This window comes from Hetaerina americana, unplaced genomic scaffold (assembly GCF_022747635.1).
Source record: "Hetaerina americana unplaced genomic scaffold, ioHetAmer1.1.p SCAF_26, whole genome shotgun sequence".
Lineage (NCBI taxonomy): Eukaryota > Metazoa > Arthropoda > Insecta > Odonata > Calopterygidae > Hetaerina > Hetaerina americana.
This window is the reverse complement of record NW_027286830.1, coordinates 4040877-4067350: the sequence shown is the minus strand read 5'-3', so window position 1 is coordinate 4067350 and position 26474 is coordinate 4040877. Positions and strand designations below refer to the sequence as shown.

Sequence of the window (26474 nt, the reverse complement as noted above, 5' to 3'; positions counted from 1 at the left end):
GCTTTTTCTGAAAGAGGCGAGAGGAACGGGAATTTCACTCACTGATTCCGCCGGCGCCATTAAAAGAGATTTATTCCCCTTTCTGCGGGGGATGAGTGAATCTCGTAGGACTGAGCGATAAAAAACGATCGAAAAAAAATCTCGATGCTGCCACCGATGGTGGCCTACATAGGTGTGGAACAACTCTTTAGTCTCCGACGAATATCTATTTTTCATTAATTCCGTAATCTCATGACCCTCCCACCCGTTTTCACTCGTGTTCCACACTCACTCCTCCCGCACCGTCCCCTCCCGCACTGAGCTTCGGCGACGGAGCTCTTGGGATAATGAATGGTCACATACGATAAGATAACTCCCTAATAAGTGAAATTCTTAAGGTATTGATGAATTGCGTTAAAATAATTAACCTAATGAATGCCGGATGACTGAAATACACCATTTAAGTGGAACAATGCTTCAGGAGTGGTAACTCTATGATAGATTAAGGATAATGGCGTTAATTAAATATTCATTAATGAATGTCCCAGGTTGCAATGATGTCCACATTCCCATTAACGCAAGACTATGGTGGACTTGACACCGAGGGATTCGTTTCTCCAGACTGCAAGTTCATCGCCGATTCCCCCAAACGCCGCTGAAAGCTGAATGTATAACCCGATAGATAACAAATTTTAAAATGCAGTAAAAGTATAAATATTCTGGTGGAGATATTGTCATCAAAAGGATTTGCATGACAAAATTATAACGACATCAAAATCGAAGGATGATTTTGTGAAGAGGCATAGAGGTTTCCACGCGTCAGACTCATTTTCTCTCGTATTGAAACTTGACCGTAGGGCTTGTGCTGACAGTCTCTCCCATCGCTTCTCTGACTGTACCATTTCTGTGTGTTGCAATTGTTTTCTCAAATAAAATTAATTTCGATCGAATTTTGAATTAAGTTTCATGGTGACTACTCATATCCCATCGGTATTCTTTACCAAAGGCCAGCAGTTTGAGGCTCTTGATAGGTACAACTTTGGCACTAACTCCCAAATCACGGGGTCACATCCTTCCGAGAGCTTTGTTTGTTTAACAATCACAAGGCACACGTTATCCGGTGTCACAGAGGTTTAGCAACTGATCCGGCGATCGGATAGCGTCGCGTATCTATATAAAAAAGATACTTTTGCCATCTCGAATAAATTTTATTAAATGGAGCGTCCATTAAGCGCCGTATGATTTTTTTTCAGCTAAATTGTGATGACCCACGACATTTTCTCAACACCCGTTGCATCACACAGCCTCCTATAACATTAAACGACTCTCAACGCTCCGACAGTCTTAGCAGTTAAGCCTTCACATAGGCACCGCAGACTGGTTTCTGCATGTTATTCTCGCGTGATATGGATCATAGAGAGAGCTTTCAATGGAGCGCTTTTCAGAGTGCTCCATTAAATTTTTTCCGGTAGTTTGGTTGTCTTTGATTTAATAGGTCTAGAAAGAAGAAACAATCCTCTGACGACCACCCTGAATTACCTATTCCTCAATTTTGTTTATTTTTACGTGACACCATTGCTTTATACTTCCTCAAATGAAGTCAGACACCATTGCCGCTGGGTTTTCGGTAGTAAATATGGACAATATCAAAGGCCCTCTTACGTTTTTTCTCCCGTTCTTTCATGTACACACCTTAAATTGGTGATCGATTAGGGCAGTAGTATCTACTTAACGAAACTAAGCAAAATATTTAGGATAATGCTGAGTAACGTAATTACGATACTGAATATGCTCTAGGAATACAATACCAAGTTTTATAGCATTAAATACTTTTGTATAACTTTTTTGCAGCAATTTCATACCAGCCCTCTCTCCTCCTCTAAAGTGTGCGAAAATCAAGATTTAGGAAATTCATACATATTTCAATTATCTTCCGGTCTACCTTTTTAACGTATATGGAAAAAGCAGTTTAGCACCTCCCGTCAGAATGAATATTTTTTCTTTTCCCGCCCTAGGAATGAAGAAATAGAGCGTTCCTCGTCAAACGAAGGGCATATAAAATACTTCAACCCTTGTAAATGCACAACTTCTAACCAAGAAAAGTAATACTCATATCGCACATCATGTTGCGCCAATTTATTTGGTATTGCCTTGAAATGCATGTTTTGCTTGGTTGTCAGTTCCAAATATAGAAATCCTCCCGGATGTGGATAAATTGAATTGATTCCTGTTTATTGCGCCATGTTTATCGGTACCAGCATGCCACTAAATTATTACGCGATAGTTTTCAGTGATAATACAAAACAAATATCGCATTTGCATACTGCTTCCCTTCGTGAACTGGTTATTCCGCTGGAAATCATAGCCCCCCACCACGCCGAACTTTGGAGCATGAAGAAGACCATTTCAGATTGAGAGATGAAATATTCTAGTAATATAGATAGTGCCAAGTAAAACTTACTCTTACTATGAAGCTGATCCTTCCCACCATAAATTTCCACCAAAAAATCGGGTTTGTTTCCAGAGAATATATCAAAAGGACACTACTGAAGATGTTTCTAAAACTGATTCTCTGGGAAAATGAATGTGAGCCAGATAAATTTAAAGAAAGAGATAGATAAGAATTAATATAACTAAATTTCATAAAGAAAACAATCTGCTCCGCAGGACATGAACAGATTCCCACCCAAAATGTTGATATGAGAGAATGATTGGGGGTCAAAACTGGGTTTAAATAAAATTACAGCTAAGAGACTTTTGGGTTATTTAATGATATACCAACTTTTCAATTAAAGATCGAGCGGAGGGTACCTTAAGTCCATGTGGTACTAAAATAAAAAGGAACCTTATCAATGGGATTCATGGCACCTTTTGCTATTGGGTTAATGATGGGATGTGAACCTTTCCTTTGCCGTTTTAACACCCATTTAAACAAATATTCAATAAGTAAAAACTGATCAATTCATCACAATTCATTGATACCGTGTTTATGGAATATAGTAATTACTGTTTGAATTCATACATTTACTTTGCTCTTGCCTATTATTGACGTAAATCCATAGCCCTCGAAATCCATTCCAAATCTATTATCAAAATGATTAACTTGTCTCTCTTAACTCTTACATACTGTTTTTTATTCAACTTTCTGAATTTGGAACCTCCGCGCAATTTAAACTTTATGATTTTACTTATGAGTTCTATAACACTAGATTAATTTTTCGAAGAAAAATAGTGCTGGATTTCTTAGGGCATGGAAAATGAAACTCATGACAAAAACAAGTAAATTGTTTCTGTCAATTAGATGCCAACCGCGTGCACTATTTATTACTTGAAATTCTTGGTCCCACGACTTTCCATTCACTCCAACAAACTTTTTCGAGCGAGGAAAGTGTTAATGTTGGTAATGTCTTTGTCATTGACCGTCACTATGCCTGTACTTTTATGTAATATTTGCTATTTTTTATGGCCCAAAATGGTATCAGCAGTCACAGAAAAATCCTGGAACTATAGCATTACCACCATCTAGAGCAATATATAAAATAAACTTAATTAGTGAAACTTGTTATGTAGGTGGCATAATGATGAAAGAAGACACTTTGTTTTTCCAACTAGAATTTGTTTTTATTACGACCTAGGTTTTGCTGCAGCGTAACATCGTAATAAAAAGATTCAATGAGGAAAAGCAAAGTGTCTTTTTTCATCATGAACGATCTACACCATGTTACGCCTGAAATTGTGCCAATTATTAGATGACATAATACTTCTAAGGACGTTGACTGAGTTAATTAAAAATAGAAAAGCGAATCGGATATGAATTACGGAGAGAGTCTATGGCTGGATCAAATATTCTTTTAATTTTATCAACTTACGACTTGGATGGAACGATCTTTCTTCCCATTCCACACATGAAACCCCACATTTGAAGAGGTCAGCGACACACGTACAGAGAGGAATAATGCAGCACCATCTCAGTCTTTCGAACTAAGACCTAGTCGGGGTGCTATACCTACACCTCACTTCAAAGTCACATACAAGATTTATTCACCATTTCCCTTCAATTCCTGTGCCACTTTCCGTTTATCCATTCCTTCTCCGCCCTTCTCTAACTTTCTCATTCCTCCTTTCCTTTTATCACTCAAACTTCCGGGAATCCAAGATCCCGCCGAACGTGCACACACGTGCCTTTTTGACTCCCCCACCACCCTCCCATTCCTCCACCCCCTGGAGAGGAAAACTTCCCTCCACTTCGTGTGGGAGGGGGAGGTCTCTCATCCCATCCACGCCCCTCTCACCACTGTCCTCCCGACTACTCTCATCCTCCTTCAGCATCCGCAACCCCCCCAAACCCTTTCCCTCTCTTGAAATCCTCCCCTTCTGCCTGGAACTTCCTCATCCGCTACGCGAGAGGACCCGCGAGCGAACGGGAGAGATCGCAGGAAGACATCAAGAGGTGGTGGGGTGTAGAGGCACGGATCTATGAGTACGCCCCCTCGCCGTGAAAGGCTATCTCGCTCCGTCCTTGAGCAATAACGCGCCGCAACTTTCCACGCACTACAGTGCCGATGTCGTCTCAGATCTCCCATTACAAGGCCCTCGTTTCGTTTTTTCCCCGCCCCTAAGCCTTAGTTTTTTCGAGACAAGAGTCCGGCTTATGGTGATTTGTTCGCCGTTAAGGACTAATATTTTTTTCTGAGATCCGCATTATCGCCACCTCGTTGACAAGCGTTATCTGTCGTGACATTTGTTTTAGACTAGACCGTGATCGACTGCGTAACCAAACTCATTTTCTCCCGCACGTGCATGCCCATCTACGTTCGTAGATAAGAAATCCAAGTCAATTAAAAAAAAACATTTGACACAATTAGAATTATATTTGGCAGGCGTTAAAAGGGGACATCAAGAGTAATCTCTAATTGAAAAACAATAACCAAAAAATCCTGGCTTATAAGATATTGCACTCTATGGTACAGAACAGTACCTGACGACTCTATCATTCGGTTTATTTAAGAAAGAAAAAATGTACGTCGAAAACATTGCTTGCCAATTCGTGAATAGCTATAGTTAATAGTTAATGTACCTACAGTACGAAGTGGAAAGACTACGGAACGATAGTGTTTTACGGTGCGATATTATACAAATACAAATTTTAGTGCGCATGTCCAATCAGTAAAGTGGCCAGCGACGTGATTAAGTCAGATTAGTAGATGATCAAGCAACAGCTGCTCGTGCAGAAAAGGGTTTACAGTTATTGCTGATTTATAAAAATATTTCGTTGTGTGTTTTCTATTTTTTCATAAATTTTATATTTCAGACATTTTACCCAATACATTTCAAGCTAATGAGTTATCATGAGCAATGACAGAACAAATTGGTCGAATATTATTTTTTTTTAAACCAGAGTTATGATATCTTCATGAATCAGGAGGCATTTTTATCAAGCATTAAATTACGTGGTAATAAACGAGAGAGTTCGTAGTAGTTAACATACTTGTGGACTAGTTTTGAGGAAATGGACTTAGCAGTAGTGACGTCATGAGAAACGTTGGCGAAAAAAATATATGCAAGAAGAAAAAATTGATGGCATGTACGCTAAAAAAGAGGCAAAAAAGGTCAAAAAACTTTAATAGAGATCCTACTACTGTAAGCATCCAAAAGTACGTAATATTTTAGGCTAGAGGATGAGAGTAGATTAGATGATACTGAGATGGAAAAAATGGAAATTGTAAGCTGGATAGTTGGGAAGACTAATGACAAAGTTTTAAATATGAGGGACGAAGAGAAAAAGTTGCTAGCTGAAATCCAAAGATGGCGGAAAAATTGGTTGGAAGGAAAGGTAATGGGATGTTAGAGGCCATAGCATAAAGGAGATTGTTAGGTAAGCGGGTTAGAGGAAGAAAGACAGTAAGTCTCTTACGCGCCATGGATGCAGGCAAACAGAACGAAGACCTGAAGTGGTTATTAATGTTGGGCAAACGAGAATGTTGAGAAACGTGATAAGTAGTAACTCATTGTGGTTAGAGACCGTCCAAAACCCCCATTTATTAGGTAAATTACCTTTGCTAATGATGTTACACCATTCGCCTTGAGGCAACTGTTCCTAATGGCAAACCATGGCAAGGGATGATGAGGAAGGAAATGGATTTTCGTGCATGCACGATGTTGTACCGAATAGTCTGAATGACATTACATGCGGTAGGTCCAAATTTGGAGAGATCAGCCAAAATGCATCCCACCAACTACGAAACTACTATTAGAACAGCCAAGTAGAACGATCACTATCCCGCAAGCTAAGTGAATATTAAGAATGAAAAATAAGTAATGTATACATTTTTCTTCAAAGGAATACAATTTTCATCACAATATATAAAGAATCAAAAGGAGAGGGAATGCACAATTACTAACACGGATAGCGAAATAGTAAAAGCGAAATATTTTCTCTGAGGTTGCCATTTCGTTGACCTTAGCGTTTTGCGCTATAGTTCCCCTATGTCGACCTCTCGTATAATTTGTAAGGAATGATACTTATCTTGAATAAATGCAAATAGTACATCACGCAGTGAATGGCAATCGCATGAATTGGAAATACTACACGCTAAATACCAGAAACAAGGTTTAGAGGAAAATTCCATTGAGTATTCAGAAGTGCGGATATTTTTATACTGGTTTACTGTCCCAGAAATCCGTTCTTGGGACAGAAAACGCAGGCACTCCCCGCATATCCGTCCGCCGTCGAGTTCTCTTTCCAACCTCAATCTCGTCACCTCCCCATCCAAACGTGATGGATAGTCGTAATTGCTTGCGCTTTCGAAGTGATCAAACGAAACTCTATTATTCATGGATACCACGCTCGCACGTATCAACGAATCTGGTGTTTGCTTCAGGAGCACACATGTAACGTGAAAAACACGCGCTTGCCTGGATATGTGCCCCTACACATACCAGTTCCCAGGGGAATTGTGTACAATCTGAGATGTTACCAGAGAACAAGAAACAAGAGTGTTACCGCTCCAAAAGCTACGTTTGCCATTGGTGGTCGAGGGGTTTTGCGTAAATCTTCGGAGGACCGTATGCGTACGACAGGAAGCGGACGTGTACGACATCATTATATCTGTAATTTCATCATCACCTCAAAACCACGAGATTGGTTGCTGTTTATTTCTTTGCTCTTTTTGCCCGTACATTCCCCTAGCATCGGGGCTCTTCCAAAAACTCCTTTGTCTGGTTGTCCTAGCATACAGTCGCTTTAATAGGATAAAAATGTCCATTCACTTTAGCTTTCGCTCCACTCTCACTATATCCTGGTCGTAACTACCACGAGAAATTAACACTACTAGTAAAAATTTTACATTTCCGTTTCGTAGATTTTATATTTTTGCACACAAAGAAGTTTGAAGACCTTTTGAAAAGATCTAGAAAATGTCCATTTGAGATGCCTACATCTCCGTTACACTCTACGAGTAACTGCTGGATCCTGACGATGAGCCCATTCATTGTGTTAATTCAGGGGAATATGATGTGTTCGTGATGAAGCTTACTGATCATATTCAGGTTTTTTGAGCAATGTAGTTTTGTTAATTAACCCTTCCTTTAAGCAACCTCTAGGGAAGAAAGAGCAATAGAATATGTCCATGGTAGAGTCTGATTCCCGTATTTTACACGAGTAATCTGATCTAATGATAAAATGTGGGTACACCAATAATTCACTTGGTGGTTCTATAAATCTCAATTGTTCCGTTGCAATAATTCTTACTCTCGCCTGCTCCCTTATCCTATTTAGAAGGATTTTCAAGTGAGTTTTTCAAGTGACCACATCACATATATTTTTTTGTAACAATTTTAGGTGGATCCAGTTAATTCTTTTTGCACTTTACCTAATCTCTCATTAAAAACTTTCCCCATGGATTTAAAATACTCAAGTTTCAGGAAATTTTTCGTCCAATTAAAGCAGATAGTGAACTACCAATTCTATGCATGAATTATTTCTCTTTAAGGAATCTCCGTGAAGTTTAATAGCATTAAGAAGACGTAAAGACATGAAAAGACGTATCTACATTTGAGAGCTTACTGAAAATATATCTAAATAAACTCATCGCAACTATGACAGTCTCGAACGTCTGAACAAACGAAGTATCTCCAAATTTAAGAGCACACAAGGTTCTAGTGAAATGCTTATTTTGATGAGCGAGTTTCTGCCCTTGTTTCCATTTCTGTTTCACATGAGCTTCATTAAAAAAATACCATTTTTATATCATTCTGAGGCATGATGATCATGGGATAATATCTTGATTGAACTCAAATTTTATGAAACTGATAAACGAATTCTCATTATCTTACCTTAACCATCGATTATGGATTGATTTTTCCTCGGCTCTTTGCGCTTTTTGAAATGATGTTAAATGATTTTCCACATATTCCTTTTAAGCCAATGAGTATGAGGTTTATTTATGACTTATGTTTTAGTCTTTTCGTTTCGTATGCGCACTTGGTCGCCAAGCGTACTCTTAGCCAAAAGTAAATTAACCTCCAATATTTTTTCTTTCATAGGCCAGGACTTCATTTATCGATATTGGCTTTCAATTGATAGCTTTTACCTTATTGGAGTTATATGAAATATATCTGTACCCACTAAAACCTATTTCTAGTATCATGTTTCGCATTTAGCACTTATTCCTCACTTATATTTTTGTATTTACATATATATTTTCAAAAAAGGATGCAATATAACTAAAGACTCTCTTGTCTGAGCCCATTTGGCGAGCTCTTTCAGCCTCGATAAATAAAAACCTGAGGATGGTATACTGTACAATGGTGTAGTGTACTGAAATGGAGAATAGTCTCCATTTCATTTTCTTCTTTGAATTGTCATTGAAAATACAAGTTTTCATCACTGAGATAGCACTAAAGTTTCAATATTCCAAATAAAATGTATTATTTGAATCTTAACTTTTATTTTTCATAGCAGATTTATCATGCTACTTGAATAATAGTTCCTCAGTTCAAAAATAGAAGAAGATCATATTTTGTCTTCTAGGGATCAATAGGAACAGGAGTAGGCGCCATGGATTTTGGTGTAATGCTTTTAAAATATATAATACCAAGCCGATTAATTTTATAAAAAAATGGTATGAAAATCATATTTTATTGAATCATTGATCGTGAAATCTTCATGGCATTTCATCTGCTATTGCACCACATAAGAATTTAAATTGCTTAGAACTTAAAAACTATTAAAAAAGATACAGAATCAACAAATTAATTATAAAATCGGTTAAATTTTCTCCCTCCTGTTACTCCCTACACACATGATGGAAGCTCAGTAGATGATTTCTTTTGCAAAACGTCTTTCACATACAGCGCGGATGACGATGAAATTCTCTTGTTAATAATTTTGGATGTTTTATCGATCTTCTGCTGAGACATTTTACAAAGGAGCGACTAATATAAAAAAAATTAATCACTGAAGTCTCATTTTTTGAGTTTCTTTATTTTATTCGAACGGTCTATAGGACTGAGGTATTAAAAATGCCCTTCCAATTATAAGAAAAATTGAGTAGTTCAAGTACATTAGTGCCCATAGTCTTATAAATATTCTCTTAAATCTAGTGGCTGTATGGACTCTCAATCTGGTTTTACTTCTAATCCTACAATGAGTGCCACAGTACAATTATCTAATTGAACATGTGTACTATTCACGTTCCAAATAGAAATAAGTGGCGTTTCCGGAAATCTTGGCCGCAAATCAGCGCTTGTATCCCTTGCAGGAGCCCATGTTCAATTCTCCAAGCGTCCCAACCACCTCTCGCCCAAATCATCTCCCCGGCGATGTACCCGGCTCTAGGTCAATCTCCCACGTTGAACAAAACATGCACACATCCATTATTCGCTGTATAACACGGTTTAATCACGGTCCGCTACTCTCTCTATCTCCCTGTCTCACTCTGTCAAATCTGAATCGCATCACCAACTTTCCTCCTAAACAGAACCAATTCCCAACAAACTCCATTTCCTACCCCATGCCTGAAATTATTTCCTAGCATTACATGTACTTCCCGTGCCAATAAATCCACAGTAACTAAGGGACAACTTTTTCATTGGTTGCATTTAATTCTCATAACTGAATTTAGAAACAAATTTTAACAGGTTTCTTCCTGTTTTCATTGAATTTCTGTTTCCAGCCGGAAACATTAAATTATTTAAAACATTTAAGAAAAATATGATACATTAATGATATGGTTAATGGAAATGTGTATACAACCTAAAGAGAACTATACAACGTATATACATCAAAAATCATAAAAAATCCAAAAATGTTTTCCCTTAAATTGGTAAAAATCTTAAATGTATGGGAGTTGTCCATCTACAACTAGGAAAAATATCGTCGTCAACAAGAATACACATTAAAAACGTAATGAAATAAGTAACGTAAAGCAAGACAGATTATCCAATATATATAGCAAGCAGTAAGTAAAGAAGTCGGAGGAAATATATTTAGAAGAGTATTAGCCCAAAACATATTTTGAGTCACAACACTCAATGAGTGAAATGCTCCAGTACTAGTACAAGAGATTTAGTATTGGATTGAAAAACGAATTTAATTTTTCCAGAAAAAAACGACGTGAATTTTGGACTATTACATTTTTTTCAAAAAGACATTTGGGATCAATGAGGGGATTTGGGAGTGGCAGCATTTATACCCTGGGATTGGGCGGACCATGAATCGCTGTATTGTTATTCACAATATGTCCTTACGAGCTATCTGATATTGCCTACTTTTTTGTAAGTTAGTTTGGGGAATATGTGTGTGTGTGGATATATATCTGGAGGTAAAATAAATGACATTTATAAATAAATCAGTAGAATACAAAAGACAACAGAATATTTTATGTCGGAATGAACATTTAAATTTCTGCTCGAGTGTCGTCGCCGGTCGTGGTTGAGAAGAGAGATGATTTGATTTCTCCCCGAGAGTCAACACTGATAAGGCCTCTCACAGTCAAAAAGATAAATTGCCAAAATAAAAACGGTTTAATGGATAAAATAAAAAATGAGATGACTTGGAATAAAAAAATTCTTGACTGAATTATTGCCATTAGATCATTTTGGCGATTGCAAAGCAAATGTATCATAGGTAGATTCATCGGATTGAGTGCTGCAGATAATGCCGTCAGTGACATTGAATTTTCCATAACTCTAGCAGTCATGTAAATTTCGTGTTAATTTCACAATAATGACGTATTTTTATTTATTAAACTTATTTCCTTACCCTCAGTTCTGCTTGATGACTTGTTAAAGAAATATTAAGGAATTAAAAAATAAAATATGACTCCAACTTCGGAAAAAAGCAACAAATTTGCCAATCAAATACTTGTATGAGCGCAGGTAAATAAATGAATACTGAGGTGAATTAAAATTTGATTTTTAAACATCATACTGAAGCATAATTTTTGCCACTACCATTATAAAAATGCTGACAACACAGAAGTACTGGAGTCATAAAATGTATCAGATAACATTCAAGTAATAATTCACAAGAAAGAACTGGGAAATTAGCAGTGATTGGACAGTGAATCTAAGTCCTACTAATATACTCAATGTTTAAATTAACTCTTTAGATTCTTTGACCGAGAATTGTAGCCCTTGGGTTTTCCTTTGCATCTTCTGTGTATACATATTTCCTACATTGAAGGGAATTTGCAATCAAGCGGAAAATTATCACTATACGGAAGAACATACACGTGTATAGATTAAAAAGTAATACAAGGAGGACTGAAACATTATAATTGGCAGATTTTTGCACTACAATGCAGGTATTTTCGTCAATTAGTGAGTCGTAAAAAGACTACCGTATTCGATTCACAAAGATTCAGTTTGGACCATATTCCTACATTCCACCTCCTGCAAAAGATATTGTACGGCACATGCTTCATCGATTTTCTTGTTTACGTCACCATACATTAAGTAATCACTTTTAACACGAATGATGAAGCATATTACAGATCCCAGAAATGTTGACACATGGATTTGCATCCGATTTAAATATTCAATTTTAATATTACTGCGGGCGTGAAATGTGCGTATGTGTACAATGCTTACCTGCTGTGAGATGTATGAATACACGCGGGAATTCAATTGAGAGCCTTCCTTATTCGGTATGCTGCGGATAAGGGTAAATCCATAGAATGAAATAGGCGAATGAGATAAACCAGTGGCATAGAGTTACTTCTATCATTGGCAGAAGTAATGGAGAGGGCACTTTCCTATATAGGAGAGAACTGAAGAATGAAAGTCGTGACAGGAACGCGGATATGAAGGCGAGTTGGCCGTAATGCTAACGTGGGCCCGGGCTGGGCCTTCCCCATTCCCCAGAGGGAAGGAACCGAAAGGAGGTGGAGGTTCAGTAGGTAGTAAAAGAGTGCCGTCGGATTCCGCGGCAGGAAACGGATGACTCTGGCTTGAGGCCCATACCGTGCGGAAAAGCCGGTCTCCTTACTCAGTCCGCAAATGGATTTTCTCAACTCCTTGGAAAAAATATAATGTGTATTCTACCATTCATAGCGGGTTTTTGTTGGATATAACAATACAATAATACAACGGTACAACAATAAATTTATTGGCCTATCCTAGCAAAACACTACCCGACATCCAACACCACAATTAGCTCCTCTTCAATTCCCCCTATTTCTTCCCTTCCAGCCTTTTGTATGCTTACCTCTTTCTCTCTTGACTAAGGAACCCTCTTCTATCACAGTATTCAACATCCCGTCGCCAATCAAAATTAAAGGTATCCACCTATACTGTCTCCTTTGAATCTCCGCCATATTTCACCTCTTTTTCCTCACCATTCCTAGTAATTTTTCGATTGCTTTCCTTTCTGTTTATTTCACCTTTTCAATCCTTCTTCACACACACATTTCAAATGCCTCCAATCTACGCCAATCACCCAGGTTCAAAGATCCTCACCGTTAAAAACCATATTCAATATCAAAGTTTAAAATAGTATTTTCTTATAACCCTTACTGTCTCTGTCCCTGTCATCAATGTCCTCCTCCTTGTGCAAGTCATTTGCCTATCGCAATACTTTATCTTATATAGTATTCCTACTTTGACCAGCTTAATTGAAAACACACGGAGGTAAACCTGCTGTAGTTTTTAGGCTCCTATTTTAGTATTTGCCTTAATTATCCTCTTTCTCGATAACTGCATTACCTTTTATTTGCTATCATATATTCTCATCCCATACGCATCGCACTGAGTTTGCGATACGCTCAGTAATGTCTGCAGCCTCTTGGTAGACTATAAACTAAGCTTCCTTAATCGCAGACCTAACTGATTTTAATAATTCACCTCCAGCATTTCCATACCCAGTTCTTCCCTTGCCTCTTTTATCATTTCCTAAGTACGTAGTTTCAAAAGCAAGAATGATAATGGACACCCCCCCCCTCTTACCTCTTACAAACACTGCCCATCTCCGTCCTCCATCTGGCACTGTCTGAGATATGTACAAGTTGCGGTTAAGTCGCCTATCCCTCCGATCTACTCCTATTTCCGGCAATGCATTTCTTAATTCTACAGAGTTAGCTCTAACAAACGCCTTTTTGAAATCTAAGGAACAGACAAATATGTATGCCAAGATTGTATTCTATGTTCTTCTCAGCTGCTGACCTCATGGTTGCTCTGGCATAACGCGTGCCTCTCCCTTTCCTGAAATCAATCTAATTATTCCCTAAGCAATCAATCATTTGCTTTCACCTCCATTCTTTTATTGATCATTTTAAGTATCATTAAGTTGCATTCGAAATCAAACATTCATTTCTATAGCACTCATATACAGCTGACTTTCCCTTTTTGGGATACGTTTCATCAAAATACTCCTGCCGATTTCTCTCTCATTAGTACGCTCCTAAATTCTCAAAAACATTCTTTCTTATAAAGAAATTAGTCCATAAAAAGTCTTCCTCCGAAGTTCTCCTAAATCTAAAATGTTCTTTTGCAGGAATGTTGTCTACCCCCTCGGCCATATTAGATTTCAATTCCTGTAATACCCTTTCTAACTCGCCAACAAGTATAACTGAATCTATGATATCCTCATCTACGTTATTTAATCTATATGTCAGTCTGCTTAACTAATTTCTTTACCATGTAGCTCTTCTGTATAGCGTTGTCATCTTTGTTGAATCTCCCATGGTTCAATTCATAATATTCCTGACTTATGTTTGAAATTTTTCTCGAGGTAACACTTCATATATCCATAGTGATTAGGTGAAAGAAAGGACTGTCTAGTCTTAGTCTTGCCCCATAAAAGACGTTTTATTATCATTTTTATCATTAAATTGCTTCCATCTACCTGTAAAGCGTGCCTATTTCACCCTTCCTTTTCAAACCTTCCATAACCTTGCGCTTCGCCTTCCACCACGCTACTTTTACCTTATTAATTCCCATTCCGCAGAAGTCATATCGCCACTCTACCGCAGAGTTCAAATTACGAGCAAATATCCCATTTTGATATTGTGAATTGAAACAGATCGTGCCGTGAAATAAATTAGTTAAGAGCCACATTGAAAGCATAATTTTTTTACACAAAAGACAACATGGTTATTTGAATTTCTATTTCTGTTGGAGCAAAATGCAGGGAAAATTGATTTTCCCACTGTATTCTTTGAAAGCTAAGGTTTCTTGCCTGAATATGGAAGAACAGAGATATTCGACTAGATTAGAGGCGGAATCAATTATCAACGTGTGTGAAAATGTCTGCTTTTTGATTTTCATGGGTATGAGAAACACCCTATTAAGTCTAGGGCTGAAGGCTGAACGTATATGTTCACCTAGGACTATCCGTAGGGTATAGTCCATGTCTATTCTGGATTTTTGGCATAAATATTCTTCATGGTTTTCCTACTCCACTCATATGGATTCGCTATGGAAGAATGACTCGCCAGCTTCAGTATCAATACAAATGGGAACTCTGTCACATCGACATTTCCACCCTCATCTACTTATTGCCCATCAAGCCGCAAAAACAACTTATCATATGGAAGGGAATGCTTAAAAGTTAATAATTCAAGGAAAATTAGCAATCTCATTTATTTCTAACTTCAAAAGTCAATAAAGGGATAATAAAAGGAGTATATTACTTTGATAGATAACGAATTTTTTATCCGATCGTCATGGAAAAATAAGCGGTAAAATAATAATCCCTTGCGTAAGACTGGTTCAACAGTATACATGTACTTTCCCTAATATCTCAATTTCGTCCCGTTTACATAACTTTGTGCTCAAGCCTTTCATCCAAGACTCTGAAACCCGTGCGAATGATATTATTTTAATTTAAGATCCTGTTTCACAAGTAAAAAATAAGCTAAATGACCGAATATATCCCATTTTGAAACGCGATAATGTTACACCAATGAAAATCAACAGGATATCAAGACCAGCATTCCTATATAGACTACAGGTCATAAAATTAGCCGTCATTGTGGAGAAACCAATTGTGAATGACTCATATTATAGCAATGAAGAGTGATAAAAAATTATTCATCAAGTAACGATCACCTGATCGGGGCCGATCAAAAGCCTAGCAGGGGGCTTGGATGAGTTCTTAACGGACTCTCCGAGCAGTGATAGTCAATTCCTGCGGGGTATTAGTACGCAGGCCTCAAGTGCCTCCACAGCAAATTTCGCATCGTCTTCCCCTCTCCATAAGTCTTTTTATCCCTTTAAATGTTTCATCCCTCCCTCGCTCCACATCCGCTCCATAACTTTTTCCAGCTCGGATGTTTATTCCATCGCCACGCTCCTTTCTCTCTCCCTCATCCCCGCTTCTCACGCCTCCTCCTCTCCCTCGACCCATCCCCCCTCGCTCCGCTCTGGGAAATGAGATTGGCGACGGAGGATGAATTAGGACACGGGACGGGCGGCGTCGCTCGCATTTATTCGTTTAAAGGAGCTTGTAAAGTGGAAAGGGAGCAAATGGAGAGAATGGGAATGAAGAGAAATGGAAGAGAGGTGCTCCGGGGAGGCGTGGGAGTCTCGGGAGAGAGAAGGGACAGGAGCAAGGGGGGCCCACGAGTTATCATTCGACGATAATAAGTCCTACTGGCGCAGTAGTGCCTCCATCCTTAAAGTACGTATTAACTAATAGTCAATAACAACACAACAGTGTGAAAACAACGGTACATACACCCAAATATTTGTTGATTCTTTGCGCAGGGGAAAATGGTCGTCGTGTTGTTGTTCCACGTGAGGAAATGAGGATCTATAGGTACCTCAAATAGCAATTCACGCAATCTAGTAGTCTAATTACTACTCTTAAGTGAATAAAGCTGTTTATATCCATTTGTTTTCTTACTGTGAAAACAAATTCTCAAACGTATGTAAGCAAATCAGAATGTTAAATCTGATCGTAATTTCGGTAAAAAAAGTGAATATATTAAAATTTCTCTAGGCATTTGGCACCAGAACTTATCTCAAATAATCGGTTTTACTCAAAGGTTACACCATCATTACATCAAAACTCCAGCAGATATTTGATGCGCATTATACTTGTATATAGTTAGATTTGTTTTTGTTCCATCGCGGGATTTACGTCAAAACTTAATACTATTATCTCGTGTGCGTTCATGAAACCGCCCTGTTTATTTTGAATTCCATAGCAGTTGCTACTGTTTCCATGGATACAGCAAGGAGAATTTGTAATGAAATCAATATGTATATGTTGTAAGAGCAACAGCTCTAATGTAATCACGGAAGCGAAGAAATCAAGTCTCCATTTCGCTATTTCATGTCTGGAGGGATCTCATCCTAGTTCCTCCAAAAACCTCGTTACATTTACTCTTAAAAAGTTTTCGAAATTCTTTCAAATCGCCTCTGGACGTTTTCTAATATGTTAATTAATACTATCTCCGATGGATCCCAAATAATGTATGTACGAGGGTCATCCGGAAAGTAGTACCCGTTCGTGCCGCATGAAGTGCTGACGACGCGAGTAGCCGCTGGACGAGGTCAGATAGCTTCAGTGGCTTGTCTGCCTTCTCTGAGCCAAGTTGCGTGACGCTAGCATTGCCTGTGTTGTTTCTGTGATTGTTTACAATGTTTAAAAAAATTGAGAACGCCGCCAGTTGTGAAGTGAGGGCAGTGATTAAATTCCTCAATGCAAGAAACGTTCGCCCATGTGATATTCATCGCCAATTAAAGGAGGTGTATGGAGACAATGTAATGGACGAGTCGTCTGTTCGGCGGTGGTGTCGCAACTTCAACATGGGGAGGGGGAACACACACGACGATGAGCGTTCGGGGAGACCGTCTGTCATTACAGACCAACTGGTGAGCTCAGTTGACGAATTCGTGAGGAACGATCGGCGCGTCACAATTGATGACATCTGTGAGCATTTTCCCAATGTTTCTCGAACAATTGTTCATGAAATTGTTAAACACCATCTGCATTATGCAAAAATTTGTGCAAGATGGGTCCCTCGCGTATCTCAATGAGCTGGCGGCGAAGGACTATGCAGCAGGAATACAGAAACTTGTCACACGTTATGACAAATGCCTTAATTTGCTTGGAGATTATGTTGAGAAGTAGTTTAAAGTATCCTCTTTCAAATAAAATTTTTTATGTTTGTTAATATTTACTTTTGTCTCTTTATTTCACGAGCGGGTACTACTTTCCGGATGACCCTCGTATATTCCATTGTAAAATTTAATTAAAATTGCTAAATGGAATTCTTTTTATTTAATTTCATCATAGCGTTTAAAAGTAATTCATGCAATGAAATTCATTTTATCATGCAGAACCATACTTTTTTTCTTATTTTTGTCCACCATATATGCATTGAAACCAAGTGTGACTAGTAAGTACTCAACTTATTCCCAGTGGCAACCTAATTCAGTTCCATCAACGTATTTTGATACTATTACGCGTATCTTCTTACTTAATCCAAGAGGTAAAAAGAAGGGCTTCAGAAGAAACAATATTTCAATTCAGTGAGAATTTTAAGACAAAGAAGCAAATGAAATTTCCGTATTTTTTCTGATCCAAAATTCACAAAGCAAATTTCACAGAAAGGAAAACAGGCAGGTGTTCATGTACTGAAATTATATATTTGGTATTTTTTCATTAAACCCTGTAATACTGCAATGTTGACGGTCAATGTGCTACAAAGTTAGCTGTAGCATCGATTTTTTATTCTTCATTATGGTTGTATATCTTACTGAATGCCGATCGTTAGTAATCATAGTCTTAAATGCTTCCATTAATAAAGAATACGTACCGGAAATGGAATACCGTGGGATGCACATTGGCATTGAAATAGAGCAAAAATATCTAGCTTCTAAGGAATGTGACATATTTAATACCCTAGTGGATCAAATTAGCAATCCCATATCGCTTTGTCCTCGCTTATAACAATTTCGCATATTGTAAATGCAACTTAATGCAGTTAATCCAGTCTTTCCGGTTTTCTCAACTCCATATCCTTCTTGGAACATGAAGGTGTCACAGGGGAAGGGACCATTAAGGCAAGGAAGAGTAGAAAATTCTACTTAAAACGCGAAATTTTCTTTACATTAGGCGAGCTCTACTCTCACCTAAAAAAATAGCTTCATCTTTGTTAATTTCCATATTAACCCTACACAATCCTATGAAATGACATGGCAGATAAGATATAATTTCTAATTATTTAAAATCGGATGAACATGATTTGCGCTCAATAGAAATGAAACTCAATGAAAGATTACAATTAGAATAATTCAATGGTCTCAAGCTCTAATTTGTGAAAGTTCACGATCAGTGAATATGTAAACTTTGTATTTTTTCACACTTAATCTTATTAAGCTACTACCGATTGTGAGGCATAAGTGACATCATCAGGTGTTATCTGATGTTTTTGCCTATGCTTAAATAATACAAAGTTTCACTTATTCAGTGTTTAGGTTCGTCGATACTGGGTTACTAAATCTTGTCATTTTGTGATTTTGATTTGCACAAGTGAAGAAACAGTATTTAAACGTTTCCTCGCAGAAGCCTAATTTTATTCGGATGCTCTAAGCTACCGATATAACTTGAAGCCATATGACTTTAAGGCTGTTTTTCTTATGAAACCAAATAAATCTGATCTCGAGACGGGGCAGAATAATTTAACTCGAACAAAGCTACAAGCTCTCCAAAACGATTTGTAAAAAGATAACAAAATCCTAGCGGGAGATTGCTGAGAAGATTTTCCAGAGAATCTCTCTTGAAGATGGGATGTCATAACACTAGAATTCCGCGTAAAATGATGTTAAAATATCGTGGGATTGGCAAAGAATTCAAAGCAAAGAGGAAAGAAAATTGTCACCGTGCTTATGCTGAATTTTAATGCAGAGAAATACCATCGCTAAAACCTCTTCCAAAATATACAAGCATAACAGGCGTATCCTGTTTCGCTTTTCGTCGTAAATATAATCGCGTAATGGTCTCATCTTGTTATCCCCCATCTCCACTTCTTAACATCGTTATGAGACGTCCTGCGAGGCGTCTTGGGAATCTCCTTCCCAGTCATCACCCTCTCTCTCTCCGCTGCTCGACCTTTATAAAATATTCTTTGAGAGTCTCGCCGTCTTTGCGGTTCGCCCCGCATCAAAGGTCTCCACCCCTTCCTAAGCCTCCGAGTGCGCTTCCTCTCTTTCCCTTCCCCGCACTAATCTTCCCTATTCCTCATTCCATCCGTCCACCCCACCACGTGCGGTCGGTCCACCCCCAATCTCCCTCCCGATCCACTCGCGCTAAGAGATTCGTAAGCCACCTTGCCCGACCCAGAGCCATTCATTCATTTGCTCAAATTTAATGCATTTCGAACCCCCCGCCCACCCACCAACAGTTCACACCCTGCGCGAGAGGAGGCGACCCCGCTCCTTTGAGAAGGATCAAGGAGCAAGCAACCTTGAAAAGCCCTCATCCTCGCCACTCGGGCGCGAAGCCAGCCTCTCTTGATTTTCCACCTTTTAAGCTCCCTGCTCGTCTAATATCCTTTCCTTTTACTTTCCATTCCACTTTTCCCTTTGGCTTCCTCGATCCCACCACTCATCATCCTTCTCCCCCCCCCCCCCGCCCCACCACCTCTCGGAATATCCGCAATTAATTTTCACCTCAGATTCAAGGATGCGATTATTCCAAATACCGCGTCGCCTCGGGGAGGAATGAGCGCCATTCACGTGCAAGGCATAAGTAACTTCGAATAAGGCCCAAGCGGAGGCAGTCCTCGGCGTTTCGACGCACAACGATCTGGACTTAAGGATCCGAAGCTTACTATCGAACGGAAGAGCATCCACCGATCTTGAGACGCTTCGGTTCAATTGCGACGCGGTTAGGCTTTTGAGGTTTAATATTTATCAAATTAGGAATCGGATGGAATAAGTTATAAATAATTGTCTCCTCCATGCCTTAAGCGTTTAATTTCATCTGATAGTAACGCGAAGAATTCATCTGGATCATTTGAGAACGGAAGCGTAAATATAGTTACTTCGAGAATACGAAATGGCACATAGCGTATGTATGTAGACTTTAAAGATTTAAAGTTACAATTGAGATCAGAGGACGCTCGAGGTGGCTTCTGCACTGGTTTCCCACCAAGAGGTCCGAGTTGTTACCTCGGAGGTATCAGAGATTTTCAGGACAATTACTACCCCTATTTGGGGTGCCCTGTGAAAAGCAAAACTTCAAAAATTCAACGTCCCGTTCGAGTCCGTTGAACGGGACGTTGAATCGTGTGACCCCTTTGGTGCATTTCGTAAAGAATAGGCTCATGCCGAGTTCTGATTTCTCTCAATCCGTCCCCATTCCCTAAAAACCTAACTCTATCAAATTACTCAACTATACTTAATGGTTCAAATGACCTTAGCTGCCGGTCGCCTTCCATGAAGACAAACACTTGAAGTAATCAGCCACGTCGCGTGAGTAAACATTTTTGAGGTTTACTGTAGAAAATAATAGTTCAATTCACGCAATTTGTGCGCAAATGCAAGGCAGGCGTGTAAATTATTTCTGGTCAATACCACCACAACAAACTCATCAAAGTTGAAACATTTTCAAAACCTGAGAATAAATTTAATACATTCGAAAGTTGAATAACCAATAGCTAACAATTTACGTACTCTGTACGATATTTAGTCCCATTGGTTAATGTCTCAAATGCTTTGTACTCAAGAGGTAAATTTGTTTTTTACTGCTACTACTATACTGTTATCTTTATTTTATTTGATTTGAATATCACCATCGGCCATTTACGTCTGAATCTACCAAATTTGCAAACCAACTGTCTGAATTCCATATTGTCGTGCATATGAAAAGACCTCACCAACATTCTCATCCTTTCACGGAGCTTGCTGTCGGGGTTGCGATGAATCGAAGAAGAACGCCACCAGACGGAGTGGAAAAAGCAAACCTAGGAAGTTTGAAGAGCCCGCATTAGTGGTGGAAATTTCCGGTCTCTCTATAAAGGCACCCTCTCCAAATGAATTACGTCTCGCCGCCGCGCACGGCAAAACAAGGGCCGCCGCACACGACAAAACAAGGGCCGCCACCAGAATGCACATACCTATGAGCGTGTCAAGGCTCCCTTTTGTGGCGCATTTAAACTCGCACGCGTGGAAACCGCGTGAACTTGCACGTGAGGGCACACTTGGGCATTAATTCCGACTTAACGCCTTTGAAGGCGGTCCCGCCCTGGAGCTGAACCGAAGCCCTCCCTACCACCCCCTGTCAAAACATCTCGAGCGGCAACGGGATGGAAGCTGAGCAAGCTCGCCAAGGGATGAGCGCATGCATAACTTTGACAGGAGCAGGCCCGCATGTTTCAGCGTCTCATGTACGTAACCATATTTCAATGAACAAACAACTCACACGATTCACAGGATAAAGTATTATTTTGGGTTTACAAAATGTTACGGGAAGTGCATAAGTCTCACGAGGTCATTTATTAGATTTATTAGGCTCATAGGCATCAAATGATTTACTCCATACTTTATTTCCAATCAACTCGGATATAATTTATGGTGAAAGTGAGATGAATCGTTCAGCGCAAAATATGTATTTCTGGAAATAATCACAACTTGTCCATGCTTAAAACATACTATACTCTGTCTCAATCCCAACGCCATTAGATAATGAACATGCTTTTTTATTGCATGGCGTGATTTCCAACAATCAAATTTTAGCCGGGATATGGATGATTAAAACAATTTTTTCTTCCATTTCAATGCTAAATTCTGGTCAAAACTGTTGATTCACCTTCAGTATTTAGCCCTTCCCGTATTAGGTATGTGCCGTATGACCCCCGAAAAAGTTGTAAATGGAGGAAAGTTTCAAAAAGCATAATGAGCAAAGAGTTTACCCTCATTGTTTTTCCTCTGAGACGTTTTTTTCTCGATAAAATATTTGCGGGATATATTCCCTAGTAACATTCTTACCACGTAAAGGTTTCTCAGTGGAACAGAATTAGTTCTTTAGAGAGAATAACAAAGCATCATTTGAAAAAAAAGAATGCGAGGATATGAACGGATTATGCAACTGCACCACTACGAAATTTTTTAGAAGTCAGGAAAACTTAAGATCTCGGATGGAGAACAAGGGTGGATGAGTTTTCGGTAAAACTTTCTCTGTCTTACTCCATAAATGCTTAATGCAAGCGTTTTCCCAAATTTATGACGATCTTTATCCGAACGACTTTTCAGTGGGATTGCGGTGCGATTAAGCTTTAGAAGAGTTACCAAATCCAGAGGAGACTTAAAACGCCCTAATGGGATAACCGAAGAACTTGGGAGTCATTACGAAAAAAACAGAAAATGGCATTCAGAACTCCTTCGGATCCCTTAAATATTTTAAATATACCTACTACTGACTTGTACTTATTTCTAAAAACTAGTAAAATTCAATAATTAATGATTTAATAAGGGTATATTATAAATGGTGTTTGTTAGAATGCTGCACACCTACTGCTACCCATGCAAGTAATAATATCCTTGTTATATATTCAGGTTACATCACTATATTTAGCGCAACCCCACATTTATGCTCCTCCTTCTGCGTGCATTTTTTCCAGTGGCTACTTTGCCTCTGCTAAATTTATTCCAAAGGAACACAGTTAGATAGAATACTATACTGCTCTTGGAATACTCAAAACCATACCTGATGTCAATCATACACTTACGTAATTTCTTAACTTTTTCAGAAAAAAACATTGCTAACTCTACTTTAAGTAGTTCACAACAAACTTCACACATAGAGAAATGCGTTTATACGGCAGACGAACATATCCATAACGGTAATAGTTACTCAGGGTGGCATTTTTTTATAGATATGGATTCGTAGATGAGAAAAAACGGTGAAAAACGTAAATATATAATCAAAATTACTGAGAGATGTTTCAGGGACGTTCCAAAATCCCAGTGATACATTACGGAGAACAAAATTTGATTTCTTCCTGGGATGGCACCCATGACAGAACCAAAGAAAACGTAAAAGCCGTTGCATAGTACATCTATTACAGGAATGTATCAAAATTTAAAGTCTAAACAACAAAACTGAGGAGATGCGGAGCAAAGTGAATCAGTATTGACTATACATTCTGTAATACAATGAAAGCAAAATGTGATTCAATAAGGAACTAATAAACATTTTATAAGAATAATGCTCCTGTAGACAAAAATAAATGAACTTCATGGAGGCACAGGAAATGGAGATGGAATACATTATAATAAGGGTGTAGTAATAGCAATATAATGATTATTGACCATCAGTTGTCGCTATCATACAAAAGAAAATATCCATGACTGTTTTCAACTTGTAAATGACTATTTTGTCGAGTTCGATTTTCTATTTTTTGTCTCATCGACTGGCAATATCAAAATAGATGATTAGCCTATGCGTGGATTAATGAAAATAATACGAACAACTCACCTGAATTTGGCAAAACACTTCTCCATATGGCCAACAGTGATATAAGGCCGGAATGAACCCAAATGGGATGACGAGAAGACCAATGGCTAAGTCATTACTCGCCAACGATGTGAGCAGGTATCGGGGCTAAAGGAGGAAAGAAGCCAGGTAGGAATTACAAACATGGTAGAACAAAATTCAAAACGAGTAGAATGATTTCTAGCATCTCAACATTTTATAATCTAGTGAAGCATTTTATATTCAGAAATTTTAAGAGTTTCATTAGAGAAAACTTTCGAAAAGCATACCCGTCATTCAAAATCTATCATAAAAATTACCCTTTAAAAGTTTAATTCCCTTTAAAGGCACATTTTCTTGGACTGATATTAACACAATTGTGCCAATTTTTATTGATCGGATTCTCTTGATGCAATCGTTTCACACGTATATTGTGTTCTTTTCGGGAATAATGTTGTCATTCCTTCATTTAGTAACAATTTCTGATGACGTGAAATATTCAACACTCAAGTTGGTAAGTTTCATGACAAAATGTTGCACCTGACTTCAATGATTTAAAATCACATAGAGATGTACTCCTGTATACTCCGTTGATAAGATCTTAAATTAGTTCTATTGTCTACCCTGGTTTTTATCTATGTTTTGTTATTCAAATTTAGTTTCCACTTTAAAACTTATAAGAGTCGATTTCAATGTATAAAACACTAATCTAGAATATTTTAAAAGCATCTTGGTAATTGCCGGTTTAATTCAGATTTTAACATGTTTATTTAAGTTTATTCACGTGTTATTAGAACATTGACGTAGGTCTTCACACTTATCTTCACAACATTTCCCCACAGAATATCTGTCTTCTCCATTCTTCATTTTATTAAAGGTACCAATAGACTCTGCAAGAGATAAATTTTTGAGAAGAATATTTTATAATTGTGTGAAACTTCTACGCGCAAAAATCGTTGTCATCTATTTTATTATCATAACTGTCATCATTGTAACGGAGCAAATATTCATGATTCCGTAAAAATCGACATTTAATTGCGCTGGGGTGAAAAGCTGTCGTTTGCGTCGTAGGGTGGTAAATAAATTATTTTCCTGTATACCGTCCAATTGAGTGCAGTTTTGTCTACAGAACAATATGATGAAGTAGTTTTCATGATACATGCATTTTCAAAATATTATTGTCATAGAGAGACGAGGCGAGAATTGAAATTCTTCATGCTATAAAGAAATCAAATTAATCACAATTTTCTTTCCCACAATGTACATTATAGGATGCAAAATTTGATTGAACTAAATGATATGACAAAATAAATTATGCCCGAGGAATTATGTTCAAGAGATTTTTCTAAAATCACAGTTTACATTTATATGTTAAAATTTATCTACGAAATCATATAAATCAGGGGTTGATGTCTAATTAATAATACTATGTACCAGTATCTCTAAACATGATAAGTATTTTCCGTATCTACGAGGAAAGGCTTTAGTCTTAGATACTGGTAGTAACCTACGAGTCAAATATATACGTCATTTTTTTAGTATTTTTCAATTTAGTGGCATTATGAAGTGATACCATGCAATGTACGCTATTAAGAATGGGGTAAAAAAGTACCACGTTTACTCTTATGGAATAACCCCGGAGAAAATAATACTTCGAAACAATAGCAAGTAAAAATATTCATCACCGTTTTATTGCGCATTTCAGGCAACGGCATCAAACTGGAAACTCCCACGGGCGACCCTTACCTGAGCGTGAATGTACTTGGTGTACCGGCGGCTGTTTATGACGATGATGAGCAACAGATTGGCCCCGAGGACCCCAGCGGTGAGCAGCAACACGAAAATGGCCTGCGCCACATCCAACACGGAAGTGGTGGGTCGAACTCCGGTGCCGTCACCGGCCCCCCCAGGACCACCGCCCCCAGGTGTTCCTGCCCCCGAGGCCCCAGACGAGGAAGCGGCGGCCGCGGCCGTCGCCGAAAACCTCGGGTGTGAGCAACTGCTGTTGTGGAGCGGAGGGGGCGTAAGCAGCGTGGCCTTGTGCTCCATGGTGCGAGGAGGGGTTCGGCGGGAGGAGAAGGGAGGCAAAAGAGGGCGTGCTCGGTGTCGCGCGGGGTGCCGCAGGCTCAAATCTCATCCCAAGAGACGGAGCCGTAGGCAAGGCATACTCCCTCTCCTCGAAGGCTGCTCTCCCCCTCGGAGAATAAGGAGGAGCTCCGGCTACCCTGGGGAAGAGAGAACAGAGAACTGAGTGAGGATTCTAATTTAGGTATTTTTCAAGCCCATTCTAATGGATGAACATGAAATGATGCGGAGAAATATCCTTAGCTTCCATCAATCTGTTCTTGATCCCAAAACATGAGACTGAAAACATTTCTTGTCTAAATTAATCAGTATCAATCAGATGTTCATGGAATTCACCCAAACGCAAATTTTTCCTTACGAAAAGTAGACTCACAGGCTTAAATGTATGGAATATTTCCATGATTAGAAAGGGAAAGAGCATAGCAAAAGTTGTAATTTCAATCAATATATATCTTTCTCACGACCTAGGTTTCAACACTTGGAG

General features: G+C 38.5%; 1 protein-coding gene across 1 annotated transcript in view; it reads right to left on the bottom strand.

The window, feature by feature from the left end:
* Positions 1 to 26005, bottom strand: part of LOC139689614 (trace amine-associated receptor 8b) — a 399431-nt gene extending 373426 nt beyond the window's left edge. The window contains exons 1-2 of the mRNA XM_071586785.1: positions 25652 to 26005; positions 23909 to 24034 (exon numbers count right to left, since the gene is read on the bottom strand). Of these exons, the coding sequence (XP_071442886.1) occupies positions 23909 to 24034; positions 25652 to 25954 (429 nt within the window). The 5' untranslated portion in view covers positions 25955 to 26005. The remainder of the gene's footprint in view (positions 1 to 23908; positions 24035 to 25651) is intronic.
* Positions 26006 to 26474: the final 469 nt, after the last annotated feature.